The sequence below is a fragment of the Balaenoptera physalus genome, assembly GCF_965194825.1.
Source record: "Balaenoptera physalus genome assembly, chromosome: 11".
Classification (NCBI taxonomy): Eukaryota; Metazoa; Chordata; class Mammalia; order Artiodactyla; family Balaenopteridae; genus Balaenoptera; species Balaenoptera physalus.
In genome coordinates this window covers 79436629-79452849 of record NC_138896.1, presented here as the reverse complement: position 1 = coordinate 79452849, position 16221 = coordinate 79436629, and the positions used below count along the sequence as shown (strand labels likewise).

At 36.8% G+C, this 16221-nt stretch overlaps 1 protein-coding gene across 44 annotated transcripts in view; it reads right to left on the bottom strand.

Annotated features, from left to right (window-relative positions):
• SLMAP (sarcolemma associated protein) overlaps window positions 1-16221 on the bottom strand; it is a 151094-nt gene that overhangs the window by 2290 nt on the left and 132583 nt on the right. For 26 of the 44 annotated variants that reach the window (XM_082412168.1, XM_082412209.1, XM_082412193.1 and 23 more), the window contains 6 exons: window positions 14580-14702; window positions 13511-13585; window positions 10927-11247; window positions 10410-10527; window positions 7117-7288; window positions 3149-3283 (listed from right to left, as the gene is read on the bottom strand). In XM_082412168.1, the coding sequence (XP_082268294.1) occupies window positions 3149-3283; window positions 7117-7288; window positions 10410-10527; window positions 10927-11247; window positions 13511-13585; window positions 14580-14702 (944 nt within the window). Of the gene's footprint in view, window positions 1-976; window positions 1067-3148; window positions 3284-7116; window positions 7289-10409; window positions 10528-10926; window positions 11248-13510; window positions 13586-14579; window positions 14703-16221 lie in introns of all 44 variants that reach the window. The other 18 variants (XM_082412190.1, XM_082412211.1, XM_082412169.1 and 15 more) reach the window with 3 other exon arrangements.

Here is a 16221-nt window from a genome sequence, read left to right as displayed (position 1 = left end):
TAAAAACCAGACTCACATGTTGGCATAGTTTTATACAAGGGGCTGGTGGGTAAGGTGATAGAAAGAAAATGGTCTAAGCTTTGATCCTCTAATCTTAAACCACAGAAGACAAAATCAGAAGGGGTTCAAGATGGCAAAGTGATGTTAGGGACCCTGCTTCTCTGATGCTTTTGGTAAACACCATGTCCAGGGTCATAATGCCACGTGATCATCTCATACGCTCTACTAACCAGTATGCTTGTTGGGGGCGAACATGGATGGGCTGTTCTCTGTTAACTATCAGAGGGCTTTACAATATCAATTTGCATTGTTTGAAAACTTTATTTTCACTAGTGTTCTGAGTTGTATTGAGAAAGCTAGCTTTTAAAGAAATATTGTGATGTTGCAGATCAGGGCTCAGAAAGACATGGGACAGGCTGATACCCTCACAAGTAAATGCGTACTGAGATTGAGATTGTGAGCCAATGGTCCATTATGCTACTCTCATCCTTTTTCATCTTCTTAGCCACAGTGTAATATAGGCAAAGGGTTGAAACAATGAATCTCTACACCATGGAAAAGAAGAGGGAAGGGAGGAGGGGGAAGAAAGCTCGCTGAAAACTTCAAAGAGGCAAACTCTTCATTTCTCATTCAGAGCTGATTAAACATATAATTGGGAAGGGGGTACTAAGCTGCAGCAATTCACAGTTTACTCCGGTTTGCTAGAGACAAAGACTCAGTTAAAGACAGCATATTAACATCTGGTTAGGTTGGAATTAATTCATGGTTAGCATTACTACAAAGGAAACAAGACAATATGTTATGTGATTAGTTGATCATTCAGTTCATTTGTATGACACAATACATAGCATACTAAATGAAAGGTTTGCTTCAGGTAACAAAATACCTGTGTGGTTTTGCCATGCACTATATTACAAATATGGCACAAACAGGTGACGGGGACAAACAGACAAGGACTCAACAGTAGTGCTTGTACCTTTCTCTACCACAATGGACCGAAACACCAAAACAGGAAAGCCAGGAATAGGCCGATGAATACGGCTGGGACGGGTTGTAATATGGAAGGCTAAAGAAGGGAAGGGATATTAAAATCATTTTATGCTATAAAAGAATCAGATAAGATGATTTAGAACCCAGGGGGGTGGGAGGGAGGGTAGAAAGACATTTTAAAGACATCTAATACAATCCAGAATGATGGACTGTGGTATGTAAGTTGGCAAACTACCAGTTTAAAAGGAACAGCTGGAGGCAATGTGGGTGTCCCTAACTCCCTAACGAAATGTAGCACATTAAGACAGAGCAATGAAAATACCTCACCAGCTGATGCTCTGCTTGACAGTACATTATTTTTGTTCCATACTCAGAAACCATTATTTGACAATGTACTCCTTTGGAAACAGCTAAGGTTTATTTTATCCCTCTAGCAAAACCTTTTTTTTTTTTTTAAACCAAAACTCTTTTGCTTGAGATAGTATTGCTTTCAAGCTTAAAAATAAATGCCCTGTGATGCATGGCATTTATTTTTCTAAATCAAGCAAGAGATCTGACACAACATATGAGAAACATTTATTATATAAAGACAGGCAGCTGAATCTCAGGGCTTTCAGTGATGTTACAAGAATATAAGTAATTTTTAATTTAATTTTATTATTATTATTTTTTTGGCTACACCACGTAGCATGTGGGATATTACTTCCCCAGCCAGGGATCGAACCTATGCCCCCTGCAGTGGAAGTGTGGAATCCTAACCACTGGACTGTCAGGGAATTCCCAGTAATTTTTTAAATTGGAAGGGAATTACTACAAGGAGCGTTATTACAGAGTAATATTTCATTACCATAAGTCTAATGTCATAAAAATAGGAAATCCACCCTTAAAGTAAATTATTTGTATAACTATAAATAATAATAGCAACGTTACTTTCAAATAGGCTCTAAATCATATAGAGGGATCCATTCTGATTATCCTAGATGTCTTCATAGGTTAATTTAGTAGAAGGTAGACTGAAATTCCATAATCAGAGAGATATGAATTAACACAAAAGAGAGAAGTAACCAAACCATTATGATCTGATTTCAGAAGAGTTCTGTAATTGACATTTTCAAAATAAATGCAATCCATTTTTGCTTATCATAAAGCCTCCATACCCAATTCATAAATTTCTGAAAGGCTTCTACTTAAGCAACAAGTCTTTATTAAAAAAAAACAAACTAGGACTTTCTTTAGCAAAGAACAGTTGGACACAACTCATAAGCATTCTGAGTGTGACTGTGTAACTGGATGGCCATGCAACATTACTCTTTTGTACTTGTGCTGCAAGTTAAGCAGAGTGCCTTCCTCCATAGGAAGTATGCGGCTCATGCCCACTGCAGTGTCCAAGCCATGACAGGGGTTTGGAATAAGTCAGAGCACAATCAACCACACTGAACATCCATCAATTAGGGCCCACAAAGGCAATGATCACTAAAACGTGTAACACAACATTTATTTAGTATAACATCTTTTAAAAGACCATCTGCCTCTCTAGCAAATAAAATACAAATTAATATTATTAAACTCAATTTATACCAAAATGTTCCAATTTCACACCACACACCCCCCCTAGAGAAACTCACCAAATACTTCCTAATATTTATAGGAGGCCCAGAAGACACTAAGCTTTTTAGAAATGTGCCTTAGTGAGAACATTATTAGTACAAAATGAAAACCATCATTAAGTCTCCATTTTTTGATACAGCCAAATGCTAAGGAATCGTCATGTATTACTCTTTCTTCAGTGGGTCCCTGGTGGTATAGTGCTTTGTTTCCCAGAGGGGGAAAAACAAGAGCTAGATGAAGGCTTAGTGACAGAACTTCAGATTCATTCGGGAAAAGCTGACAGTTCTTAGGTAAATTATTTTTTTGCAAACAAGGCTCTTCCTCCAGGTAGTCCTTAGGCTCTTCTAGGTGTACAGGTTAAAGGGGCAAATTCTTACTCAAAAATCTGACAGCCCAATGATTCCATCATAGAATTTCATAATGAAAAGCTTAGTTCACGTGTACTACAGGTCTTAGTTTCTCAAATCAGTAATAAAGTCCTCTGAAAAATCAATTTCAGGGCTCTCACCTGCCTCTCAATCAAAGCTAAGCCAAGTTTGCAAAGACTTACATTATTTCCTTTCTCTCGGAGCAGCTTCAGGTTGTCTTTACATTGTTTGAGCTCATCTGTGATTGATTGTTTTTCCTGCTCAGTCATTTCAAACTTCAACTTCAGTTCTGAGAGTACAGTCTGTGTCTTTTCATACTAAAGGCAAAGAAAAAAGAGTGTGCAGACTCAACTTAAAATGGGTATGAAGTTATGCGTCTAGTCAGGCTTATATATCAGAGCCTGTTTAGTCACCTGCAACACCACAGTCAAGCCTTTTTGTTATAAGGAGAATAAGAATCACTTGCACTAATAATAAGAAGCCTTTAGTGTTTACTTGATTCTATGTAAGAATTTTGTGGCCCTGGTGTTAAAAAAAATTGATAAGTCACCACCGTGTCATCTGTTTCTAATATAAGGGGTCACTTTTTCCACTAAGAGAATTAGAGGAGAAAAGTAAAATTCCAAACTGAGCAAAAGAAAAGCAAGTGAAGAAAAACTCCATAGCCTAATTAAATGGCAAGGTTAGGAAGTCTGAGTTTATATCCTGGTAAGTAATGTCAGCCAAGCTATTTTAGTCTTGAAGTAAAAAGTATTAACTCTCATTAGGCCTCCCTTTACCCAGCATCATTGGGTATTAAAGTGTTCTGGACAAGGAATTTCTAGGCAAATGAAGCAAAGAAATATATCTAAGGCACCAATCACTATGATTGGGACATTTCTATCTCTCTATTTAAGCCTTATAAGCATCAATTAAAAATAATTTTAAAAAATCTGTTTCTGATATTTTTCCATAGTGAAACATGCCATTTCCTGCTCTGGAAAACAGTTCACTGTATATAATATGACTTTCAGACAGACTACCTAGCCCTTGAACACAGGTGAGATCAATGCAAAACATAGTATGGTTTGCCCCTACTTTAAAATGCCCCAGAAGGCAGGAATGCTAGACTGGTTTCACTTCTAGATATTGCATCTTACATGCAAGCTGGGCTCTCAGTCAAAGAGCAAAGACTGTTCTGCTGCTGGCTGTGCCTTTGTCTCGGCCTCCACTGCCCCACTCTGCCATTTCTGAAGGTTTTAGAAGGAAGAAAGACAGACAAGGGCTGATTATAAAATAAATATACCACAGGTCTGGCATACCAGAAAGATGCCTCCTCTTCCCTAAACACAGCCCACGAGGCTGGAAAGTCTATAGTTCCTTTCTGCCTGTATCCTAGAAATTTCTCAATAAAGGACACATTTATATGGTGCTTCTGAAAAATCCAAACACCTTGGAGTGATTAATCAGGAGCTCATCATTATGCACTCCAAAGATAAATATTACAGATGCAAATGTATAAAAACATTAATCAGAAGTGGTGGAAGCAGGGGGTTAGGGTCAGCAGCGAGTTCACCATAAAGTGGGAAGAAAGACACGGGTACAGAGAGGGAGGTAAAATATGAAAGGAACTCTCTGTTACCTAACAACGTTCCCAGAACTAGTCTGGGTAGTATGCCAGAGAATGAACTAAGGAGTAAGATTCATGGACTTCATGACAGCTTTTTTTGTGGGGTCTGTGGACTTCCTTCCAGAAGGCAAAAGGTTACCGGCAGGTTGCCAAAGCAAATTCAGTGTACCTAGACTAGTCTCTGCACTAAGTCTCTTAGAACATAATCAATTCTCAATGATCTAATTCTTAACAGTGACTAATAAAGAATAACTGAAACGTGCTTTGCTGACCAAAATTTTCCTTTTCCACCATTCTTACATCCAGCCTGCCCTTTATACCAAAGCACTTAATCATTTCTCCGTTCCAGGAGTTGTGGAGAATGACAGGAAGGCAGCTTAGTCCCGAAGATCCTGCTGTTTACCTTCAGCTTGTGAGTGGGTGGGAAGGACTCTGGCCCCAGGGCAAGATGGTGAAGCCAAACAACTTTCCTCAGTCAGTCTTTGCAGGGTGGACTTGTGTGCCCAATGTTTTATGAATTCTTAAATTACAGATATTCCTACTAAATCAAAATATATAGCTGCTTTCTTAAGTCAAATATAAAGATGGTATACCATTATTTTTCTCTTAACACTGAGGATTAGATTTTACTTTGCTCATGTACTTTTTCTCTTTTAAATGTTCAAACAAAAGCTGCCGCATATATAAAATTTAATTGTCAGAACAAAGGTCACCTTCTGTAGCCTTAGTGTCACACCTCCCTTGGATATCATTTTGCTCCATCTTGCTTTCTAACTCAGAGATGAGAAATGAGCTCAGTTCTGATTAAGAGGGAAATACCACACAATATTACCAGCACCTTTGGTTCTTCTTCACAAAAATAATCATATCTGGGCTTGCTTAGTTTGTAATATTTGAACCTGTGACAGTGCTGAAGATACACAATCATTACATTGTGCACATTAAGTATGATTCTATGAGAGAAAGGAGAAAAAGGGGAAATGCTGAAAGGGAATGTATGTGCATTAATAAAAGGTAGTAATTCATTTGCAGTGGATTACACAGATATAAGAATCTCATTAAAGAAGGTTTTAGTTACAGACTAGTATCCAATAGTTGACATCAGGACAAACGGAAAGAAAAGCCATTTCACATTATAAAGGAGCATGGTATGGTGACTACACTTCATTTCACAATGAAAACATTGAACAAGAAAATAGGAAAGAAACATACCGACAAGATCAGACATATTTTTAAATGTGCTGCATTTAATGCAATCCAAAGGCTACCAACAATTTAGATGCTGTGACAACATGCCACTGCCATTTGTGGGAACAGTTAAAGCATTTCGCACTGATTGCTCAGTGACCAAAAACAGGCAAACAAATAATGCAACAAAATGGCTAACGCATTCAGAGTAACATACAACAGAATCATCTTCCGACCACAGCATTCTTCCCAGATTTTGAAAGAATTATGGCATGTGGACTGAAAGGACACAAAGTGCTTACAGTATTAAATACTAGTATATTTACTTTGGCACAAAATTTGTGTTCCAACCAAATAAAATGAGATTTCTCCCAAAATACATATCCTTAGCAAGAAGATAAAAAATGAACATATTACAAAATCAATATGGCCACATGTGAATAAAAAACATTACAGTTTTTTTCTTTAGGAACAAACATGAAGACAGAAGAACAACAATCATTTCCAAGTTCAGGATACTACAGGGAAAGAAAAGTGCAAAGGAAAACTACATTGATTAAACAGATTTTCTAAAAACAATTTTGGGAAAATTTGTTATTGAAGACAAAGAGTTGTCTTCAACTTCCTTCTGTTTAAAACAAATCCTTCATTTAAGAGGGTCTACAACTGGGGTGAGCCCTGCCGGGTAGATGAAACTGCATCAGCCTTCTCCATCCCCTAAGCTGGCCAGAAGTCAATGCAGGGAATAGTATAAGGCCAGTAGGACTGATCGCAGCTCTTACTGCCCCACTCTCAACTTCAAGGCTCTGCTCAGGAGAAGCCTGGGTGGGGTCTCTGCTCCAACATCAACCCTCACCATTTTAAACATGATTTTTTTTTTAAAGCCACCAAAAAAACGGTCACAGAACATGTGTTTGGCTGGCTGGGTATGAGCTGAGTTTTCTCAGAAGCAACTTTTCAGGCCAGTGTCACCTGAGGGGTTTAGACAGCATTATGGTGTGGTCCCAGTTAGCTTTCCAAAATTATTCTAAATTAAATATGATACTGTCTTTGAAAGATAAACAGTGAATTAAGTAATGTGGTACAAAGGACTTCTCATATAGGTCAACTAACTGGTAGAGAAAAACTTTTAACGTAATTTTGTATATTTATATTTTTTGAGACCAAACCTTACTGATGAATTCTCTATATATGGATCATGATACACAGCTAGAAATCACCAGGCAGAGATGCTCCCAGTATCAACTCTGTGACAGGTAATGCTTCCCTTTAGTTCTAACTAGCATGAATATCTGATTTGCTTTTGGCTTTAAGTCCAACCATAATTGGGCTCATAATGTCTTTTCGCTTTACCTCTTTCTGTACATCCTTTGCTTGGTTTTCAGCCTTACTGAGAAGAGTTTTTAAATCAGCTGAATCCCGAAGATGCTGTTCTTTCAAGGATCCCACTTGATTCTCAAGCTCTTTCCTAGTCATCTGCAGGATGCTGAGATCACTGGTAAGCTCTAAACTCTGCTTCTGAGAACTGCAACATAAATATTGACAGAGTTATTCATGTAGAAACCAGACACAGCAAGAAGTCCAATTTCTTATACATTTTACTAGGACGGATGAAGTGGATTTCAGATGAGGAAAGAAAAGTGTAAAAAAGAATGATATTTTCAATAAGTAAAAAGCATTAAAACACTAAAACAATGAAAGTTTAAAGCTGTGTCCTATTTTCAGATAATCAAATACACACAAAGTTTGAAATTGTAAAAATAGAAGGTGACTAATTGTATATTTTGTCATATCACATTATATTAACTGTATCATAAAAAGATTCAGTGTAGGTCTTCTACAGGAAAAGAAAGCACATATTCCAACTATTTTCTTTAAGTACTTGACAAATAGGATGGCTGACAGAAACTTAAAGCTTAGGAGCCACTTCCAACTTAAGTAAAGATAAACCTACTGAAATGAGAAGACACCAAATTGGGGGGGAAAGCACAAGACAAAGAACCAGAAGTCTGGGTTCTAGACCCCAGATCTGCCACTATTTAGTTGTGCGATGTTGAGCAAGTCATTTAACTGGTGCCATTTCATTCTCTGAGTAAGCATTTCCTGAGCTCTGAGATCTGTGCCAGGCACCATTTGCACAGACACAAATAACACAAGGAGAGTCTCAGTGCCCTCCACTGTCAAACAAGAAGACAGAACTCAATAATTTCTTAGGCTGTTTTCCAGCTTAAATTCTATGATTGCTGTTACAACCTGATGTAAAAAAAAAGTCCCATTTACACACTAGGAAAACAGCTTGATAAGCAGGAATAGAAATTCTTTGTTCAATTCCTTCTACCCCATGGACAACCAAGAACAAAAGACCTGTCTACTGTAGCTGTGTTAAAGAATCTGGCTCCCATCTACAACAGAAATAGCTTTAGCTATTCTACTCAATAATGTAACTGAAGTACTAGAGTATAAATCCCATGCTGATTAGATGCTAGGCAGATCGTAGGGTGTAAGTGTGATGTTGTCAGGGCAATATAGCTAGGAACTATATGGCATGTAAGACACTGTAAAGGGAGACTAGCTTCTAAATACTACTTACATGCTGGGGCGGCTTAACAAATTAACTTAGAGAACTATTAAATCAGAAAAGTTTAAAAAACAGAATTAATGTCTTTAAATAGTTTATGTGAGTTTAGACAGATAACTTGACCAATGATCTAATATATTCCACCCTTCTGGGGCCTAATATTATTAAACCATATGCTTCTATCTCATGAGGAGTTTGTAGGATTACTTTTCAACATTTAAACAAAATTTGAAGTAATTAAAAAAAAAACATATAACAATTTGCCAGATTCCAATTAATCATATCTCAAAAATAAGGGATCAAGTCTGAATCTTTAAAGTATCAAAAATTCCAAAACAAGAATAGTTTAAGATAATCAGTACTGGTAATCAAATATCAGTATTTCTTGATAGAATACCAAACTAAATGGATTCACCAAGATCCAAATGTATTCCAAATATGAAGAACTTGAGTGTCTGTATCATCTTACATACACTTTATACCAAACAATTTGCCCACATGTTCTGTCACACAGATGAGCAGTTGGTACATACATATACACAAATGTGTGCATGTGTGTCTGTGTGAGAGCATCCATTTATTTGTTTGTTTGTTTGTGTTTTGGGCCTTTATTTTGTCCTTTTCATATTTTGAAATTGCTTTTACAAACTTTTACATAAAAAACAAACATTTGTTTTGTTCTTTATTATTAGTTATCTTTAAACATTCAAAAAGTAATACACATAGAAAAGACTATGGAAAGATATGACACTGGAAGAGAAAAAAATGCTTTAAAGATACTGATATTGACCATATGATGTTGTAAGGCGTTTTAGAGAATAAGTCAGCACGTCTTGCTCCTTCAACTAGTTCTTGATTTTTTAAATGTAAAACCGATATTACAGTTGCCTTTTTTTTTTTTTAATTGAGGTCCAGTGAGGTTAAATAACTTTTTTTTTAAGATTTTTTTTTTTGATGTGGACCATTTTTTAAAGTCTTTATTGAATTTGTTACAATATTGCTTCTGTTTTATATTTTGGTTTTCTGGCTGAGAGGCATGTGGGATCCCCAACCAGGGATCAAACTCGCACCCCCTGCATTGGAAGGTGAAGTCTTAACCACTGGACTACCAGGGAAGTCCCGCCTTTGTTTTTATCAGAGCTAACGAGGAATACTATTTTCTGATATATCTAGTCCTTTCGTTATCATTTTTCCCTAAAGCTTGTTTTCTATGGGAACTGACCTTGGTCACTGAGTTTTTGCTAATCTTAATGCTCTTCAGGAATATAAAGACAAGGCTAACAAGAGAGTAATGACTCCCATTTTTGGTGTACTCTGGGGAGGGAGATGGATTAAAGAATGGCTTCAATAATAAACACGTACTACTTTCATATCTGAATTAGAATGTACACATTGTTTAAATAAAAAACATGGAATGGATCAAATATTTAAGGAAGAAATAAATTTTAAACTGTGCAACAAGTGTTGATGAGAAAATAGGGCTCCACTAAATTTGCTGGAATAAATCTATTACATTCATTGGTTTGCCTGTAAGGTAATGGATGTTAGAAAGATTTAATTGGTTTTAGCAAATTTTTGATCTCATATATTATTACTTTTTATATAACCCTGTTTGAAATTCAAAAGCTGAATTTGTATCTTTCAACAGTATCAATTCTTTATCATAGCCACCTCCTGATCACCCTTATAAACAGAAGGGATCATTGGCAAGAAAGAAAAACAAACTTGTATTTGAAATTTATTATCATTTAGTTTAAAGGGCAAGTTCAATCATAGACCTTTTGCTGTCTGTTTGTTTAGATCTTCTGTCTGTCTTTTGGTGAGGAGAAGGGGCATTTAATGAATCTGTATTCCATTAGTACACCAAAAGGAAAGGACATGCAGGTGATAGCAGAAAAAAAGTGCTGAAGTACTCATTTAGCGTGGTTAACCTGCCAGATAGCCAAAAAGAGTCTGGCTGAATATTTTGCTCCAAAAAGGTATTTAAGTATCAAAATTACACTTAAAATTTAGATGAAAATCTAAAGATAAAGAAATATTTTGAACCTAAAAAAGAGTTCTTGCATACTTGTGCAATTCTTTTTCTTGCCGCTGCAGTTCTGATGATAGCAAAACATTTTCCTTTTTTAGAGAACGGCATTCGGCTTCCAATACATTCCATTCCTTTCTCAACTTCTCTAGTTCACCTAAAATAGTCCCAAAACACATTTGTTAATATAGGAACATAACTATTTTTTCCCTTAAACACGTAGATTTTACATGGCTATTCTTTGATTCCTGTTACTTTGCAGTGGCGCCTCAGGGAAGTTCCCATCACCCTAAACTTCAGTAATATTTTTTTCTCACTTCACTTTTATAAGACAAATAATTTTTAACAGTATTTAAATAAAATGTAAAATTGTAAAGATTTTCAATTTATTGTAGAGCTTACAGACCTGAAGAATGCTTATAGCCCCAATATAAAAACACTGCTTTATACAACCAATCATTGTCAAAGACAAAACTAGCCTGAATGGTTATTTTGTACAAGTTATAAAGTTATCGTTATCAAGAGTTAAGAGCTTTATGTAAAATACATTTCTTACCTTGTAGCCTCGTTGCTTCTTCTCTCTGCTGGTCCTCACATTGCTGACATCGAAGCTGAAAAGTATTTTGCAAACTCATGATTTCTTTCTCATAATCAGATGCTGCTTTCCGCCACCGCTCAAGCTCGGCTCGCACTTTCTTAAGCTCTTCTTGTAGAGAAGCAATGTCAGTGTCCCGCTCAGAGGCAGCCTTTTCTGCTGCTTGATGAAGGAGTAAAATTTCATCTCGGGCACTAAGCAATTCATCTCGAGTGCTTGTGATTTCACTGTCCTTCTCCTCCCGGAGATTCTCAATATTGATGTGTAACCTCTGCAGTTGGGCTACAAAAGTATATTTACTCATCATTTCCTTAGTCCATAGTAATCAGGAATAAAAGAACAGCCCATATGGGACTATAGTTACTGCATGGCTCGGGCTGTCAGAGCTGTTTGTTGCTTTTGATTAAACTGTACAAGCAATCCATGTTTAATGCAGAAAATGTCAAAATACAGAAACACAAAGAGAAAAAACCCCCAAAGCGATCTTTATTTCTCCCACACAGAGAAAATTGTTTCTAACATTTGGTACTTCCTCTCCTAGATTTTTTCTATGCATTTATACGCATATAAAAACAAAAATAGGGAGGGATCATAATAAATACAATGTTCTCTATGCGGCTGCTGATGAATATTTTTCAATAATAAAAACCAGCTATACTAACTTTTTTTTTTTTATACTAACTTTTTTGACTAATCCTTTATTTTAGACACTTGAGGCTGTTCAGATTTTAATTACTCTAGACAATACACCTTATAACGCAATCTTGATTTTTTTTTTTCCTTAGGGTGAATTTGTAGACATAGAATTGCTTGGTCAGAGCGTAAGCATTAGTAAAACCTTTGATGTTCTTGACTCAATTTTCTGTTCAAATGTCAATTCCTTAAAGAAGCTTTCTCTGATGGCTTATCTAAAAATAGCCCTCTGTCATTCTCTAGCCCTTTACTCTGCCCTTACTGGACATCATATTATATACTTATTTGCTTATTCATCTTTTCCACTAGACTGTACATCTCATGCGTGCTATCTCCAATACTAGAATAGTAAACAATCAAGAATTATTGGTTGAATTAATGAATTAATAAAGTTAACGAATATTGCCTAATGAAAGAGGCATACTTTTTAAGGATCTGGTCTTGTTGCCCTCATGACTTGAACTGGAAACAATTTGTATAAAATCATACTTGGTTCAGAACTAGAATACTGGTCTTGATTATAGTAACACAAGAAAATTATAGGTATAAAAAGTTCTGTAGGTAGAAAAGAAGAATAATTAAGATAATTAAGAGGATTTAAGGCTTGCGTAGGAAGAAGTTGCCTAATAAATAAACATTAAAGAAAATATTAGACCTTTTAAGTCTGTGGGAAGCATTAAGAGGTAACAGGTTCAAAAATCTGAGAAGACACAATGGCCATGGATAACATGACCATGGACTTGTGGATAAAATCCTGAAATATACATGCTGGCACTAGAGAGCACTCAATGATGCCCACGTAAGACAGCTTTAAGACAAAAGGAAGCACTACATCATAGAACCTTTAGGGATAATAGCCCATACACAATACAGGATGGAAGTATAGATTCAAATCAGATTTATATAAACTAATGGATAATGGCATTAAACTATAAGAGTGTAAAGAGCTTTCAATTTAAAAAGATATACAACCTACCCTAGAAATTCTTGTTTGACCATAATACAATTTTTTAAAATAACTCACATGTCCCACTCAAAAATAAGAAAACCCAAAAAGAGGTTTTTCTTTGGGATATTTTAGGGCAAATATCATAGGCCTTATACAATGACTCCCCATTTCGTCTCAACAGAGATTACTTGTCTATTTAACTTCTTACCCTACCTCTCAAACTAAAATTTTAAAATAACATTGGTTCCTTCTTTGACAATGAAGGCAAATTAATTTTACTTTAGGAATTTTACAGTGGCACAGGAAAGACATCTCCTGGAGTATCTCACAATTATAACCTCAAAGTACCAGGAGCTCTGGTTCGAAGAAAACCCTTGACAGGCAGGGGTCATTTCTGTAATGACCCTGTGATAGCCCATACAAAGAGATAGCAAAATGGTGGATATGAAGAGCAGCCTTTACCAATGAAGGGAGTGCAGGGACCACTGTTCTATTCCATTTGGTAAATAATTTTTGTTGCAGTGCAAGTGTGCTATGAGCATTAGAAATAACATCACCAACAAGCTAAAAGTGCTGATGCACAGAGCTACTCAAACTGATTTCCTGTCTGAAGGCCTCCTTTGTAGTAAGTCACTACATAACCCAGAAAATGACAGTCTTACCAAATCCATATCTTCAATCTTCCTCTTCCCACTCCAAGTGGGAGGTACTACTGGAGTACTAGGGACTCTTCCCTTAAAAAAAAAAAAAGGGCCACAAAGAGCCCAGTTACAGTCTCAGATTCTAGGGAAGAACCAAAGCCTTGAAAAATGGGAACCCTTTGCATTCTCACTTTCCATTTCTTTTGAATTGCTACAAACAAAGAACCAGTAACAATCCCAAATAGCCTCGGGTGTTCCATACCTTGAAGAACCTGTATTTGTTTACTGGATTCCTCAACTTGATTTCGATAGGCTTTTCTTTCTTCTTCCAAAAGAGCTAAAAGTAAAGCACAGTATATGTAATTTTGTGATTTAATGAAAATATTCAGAATTGAGCAGCTGGAAGGTTCTAAGAAATTCTCTCCTAAACCTCACTGAAGGAATCAAAAGTTAGGCAGTGTTATCAGTGTTAGCAGTTAGGTAGTTTAAAGATTTTTTTAGGAGCACAAAACAGTAGTAAGTAATAAATATATTCAACTGAGTAGTAGTTGTCTATACCTTGTATTGCCAAGATAACATGTGCTGTTCTTTACTTGAGAAGCATTCTTGATAGTTGTTAATCAGGATTTTGAGCTTAAATGTGAAAAACAGACTTAAAATCCTCATGTTCACTGCCAATTACATAGTAAGTACTTACTGACAGGAAGTTCACAGTTCCCCGTGGGATGCAAATCTTCCTCCTGGTCAGGAAGGCCATTTTAGAGAACATGAGGCTTCTAAGACTTTGTAAGGTACTAATTGACTGCAACTAGGTAACTGCTGTGAACGCTATAGAAATGTAAGCTCTAGGGAATAGCACAGACTCCAACTGGCCTATGACTCTTATCAGTTGGGACATTAGAAAATTCTATACCTTAACCTTGCCTGGTTCCTCTCACTTACTGAAGAATCCACTGTAAAACTGCAGGGAATATAAATTTCCCTTATCTTATACTGAGTAGCTAATATTAGGTATAACTAAAACGTAGAAATTTATATTTCTATGTTTTTTCCTTTTGCTGTACTTAATGTGTAATTAACTTTTAAGATCTTTCATTGGTACAGGCCTTTCTTAATCTTCACAAGAAAGTAGTACAACTGTAACTCTCCTCACTTTACTGATCTGAAACATAAGCTCAGAGAGCATAAGTGATGTCCCAAGATCACATATCTAATAAAGTTGTAGATTTGGAAGAAGATAACCATGCCTCTGGACTTCGAGGTTTGGGGCCATTCAGTTATATCTTGTTGCTTTCACATCCCCTAAAGAATCAAAGTAATCTTGATCTCACCTTGAAGTTCAAAGCATTTTTGTTTACTTGCTCTAGCTAGTTCCTGGGCTTCAATCAATTCCTTCCGAAGATGCTGAATTTCTTGTTTTGCCTCAGTTTCTGACTGTGCACCCTGCAAGTCATCTGACAAAGATATGTTTATTTTAAAAGCAAGAGTTAGTATCATACCATAATCTCTACAACCAAAGATTAGCAATCTTTCTCATGTTTGGAACATGCATAGTTAACAGCATAGCACAACTAAGTTTAATAAAATTTAGAAGCAAACTGTATTAAGCATTTTAGTCATTTTACCTTGGAGAAAGAACACAAGTATGATTAAATTATTTTAGTAAATCATGGCAATGGTACTATAACATACATACTAATATATACCAAATTATATGTTTCACTTATATAAGGCTTATGTAGAGCTTATGAAAGGTTTGAAATTTAGTAGTATGATCATAATGCTATTCTTCTTTATCAATTTTGAAATTTCTTCATAACAAGTCAGAAAATTTTCACTTGGAACTTAACTGGAAATGGAAAAACAGAAAGAAACTTTTCTTCAAGAAAAAATATTTTAGCATGATTTCCCCAGCTGTGGAATACAAAATAAAAACTAAGCTGAAAGCTCCACTGTGCTCCCTTCATCATCACTGTTTCCTCAACACTACATACATAACAAGCAAATATTTGCTTAATTATCATTATTATTTAAAATTAATTAATTAATTAATTTTTGGCTGTGTTGGGTCTTTGTTGCTGCGCGTGGGCTTTTCTCTAGTTGTGGCGAGCGGGGGCTACTCTTTGTTGCGGTGCGCAGGCTTCTCGTTGCAGTGGCTTCTCTTGTGAAGCATGGGCCCTAGGCACGCGGGCTCTAGAGTGCAGGCTCAGTAGTTGCGGCTCGCGGGCTCTAGAGCGCAGGCTCAGTAGTTGTGGTACATGGGCTTAGTTGCTCCGCGGCATGTGGGATCTTCCCGGACCAGGGCTCAAACCCATGTCCCCTGCACTGGCAGGCGGATTCTCAACCACTGCGCCACCAGGGAAGCCCTGCTTAATTATTATTATTTTTTTAGAAATTTATTTATTTTATTTCAGTTATTTTAGTTTTGGCTGCGTTGGGTCTTCGTTGCTGCACGCAGGCTTTTCTCTGGTTTTGGCAAGGGGGGGCTACTCTTCGTTGCCATGTGCAGGCTTCTCATTGCGGTGGCTTCTCTTCTTGCGGAGCACGGGCTTTAGGCATGCGGGCTTCAGTAGTTGTGGTACATGGGCTCAGTACTTGTGGCTTGTGGGCTCTAGAGTGTAGGCTCAGTAGTTGTGGTGCACGGGCTTAGTTGCTCCGTGGCATGTGGGATCTTCCCGGACCAGGGCTCGAACCCGTGTCCCCTGCATTGGCAGGCAGATTCTTAACCTCTGCGCCACCAGGGAAGCCCAGCCCTCCTTAATTATTAAATGATGTAACCTAAGTGATTTTATCAAAATAAATTAGAGCCAGCATTACATCTCAAATAAGCTCCCTCCCCTAATTCTTTTCTCTCTAGTTACTCTGCTCATCATCTTTCATTGTATTAGAACTTTCTACTACTGAACACTGCCTGAAATAAATGTATCATCAGGTAGGCCATATTCTTCTAGTACATTCTATTTGACTACTACT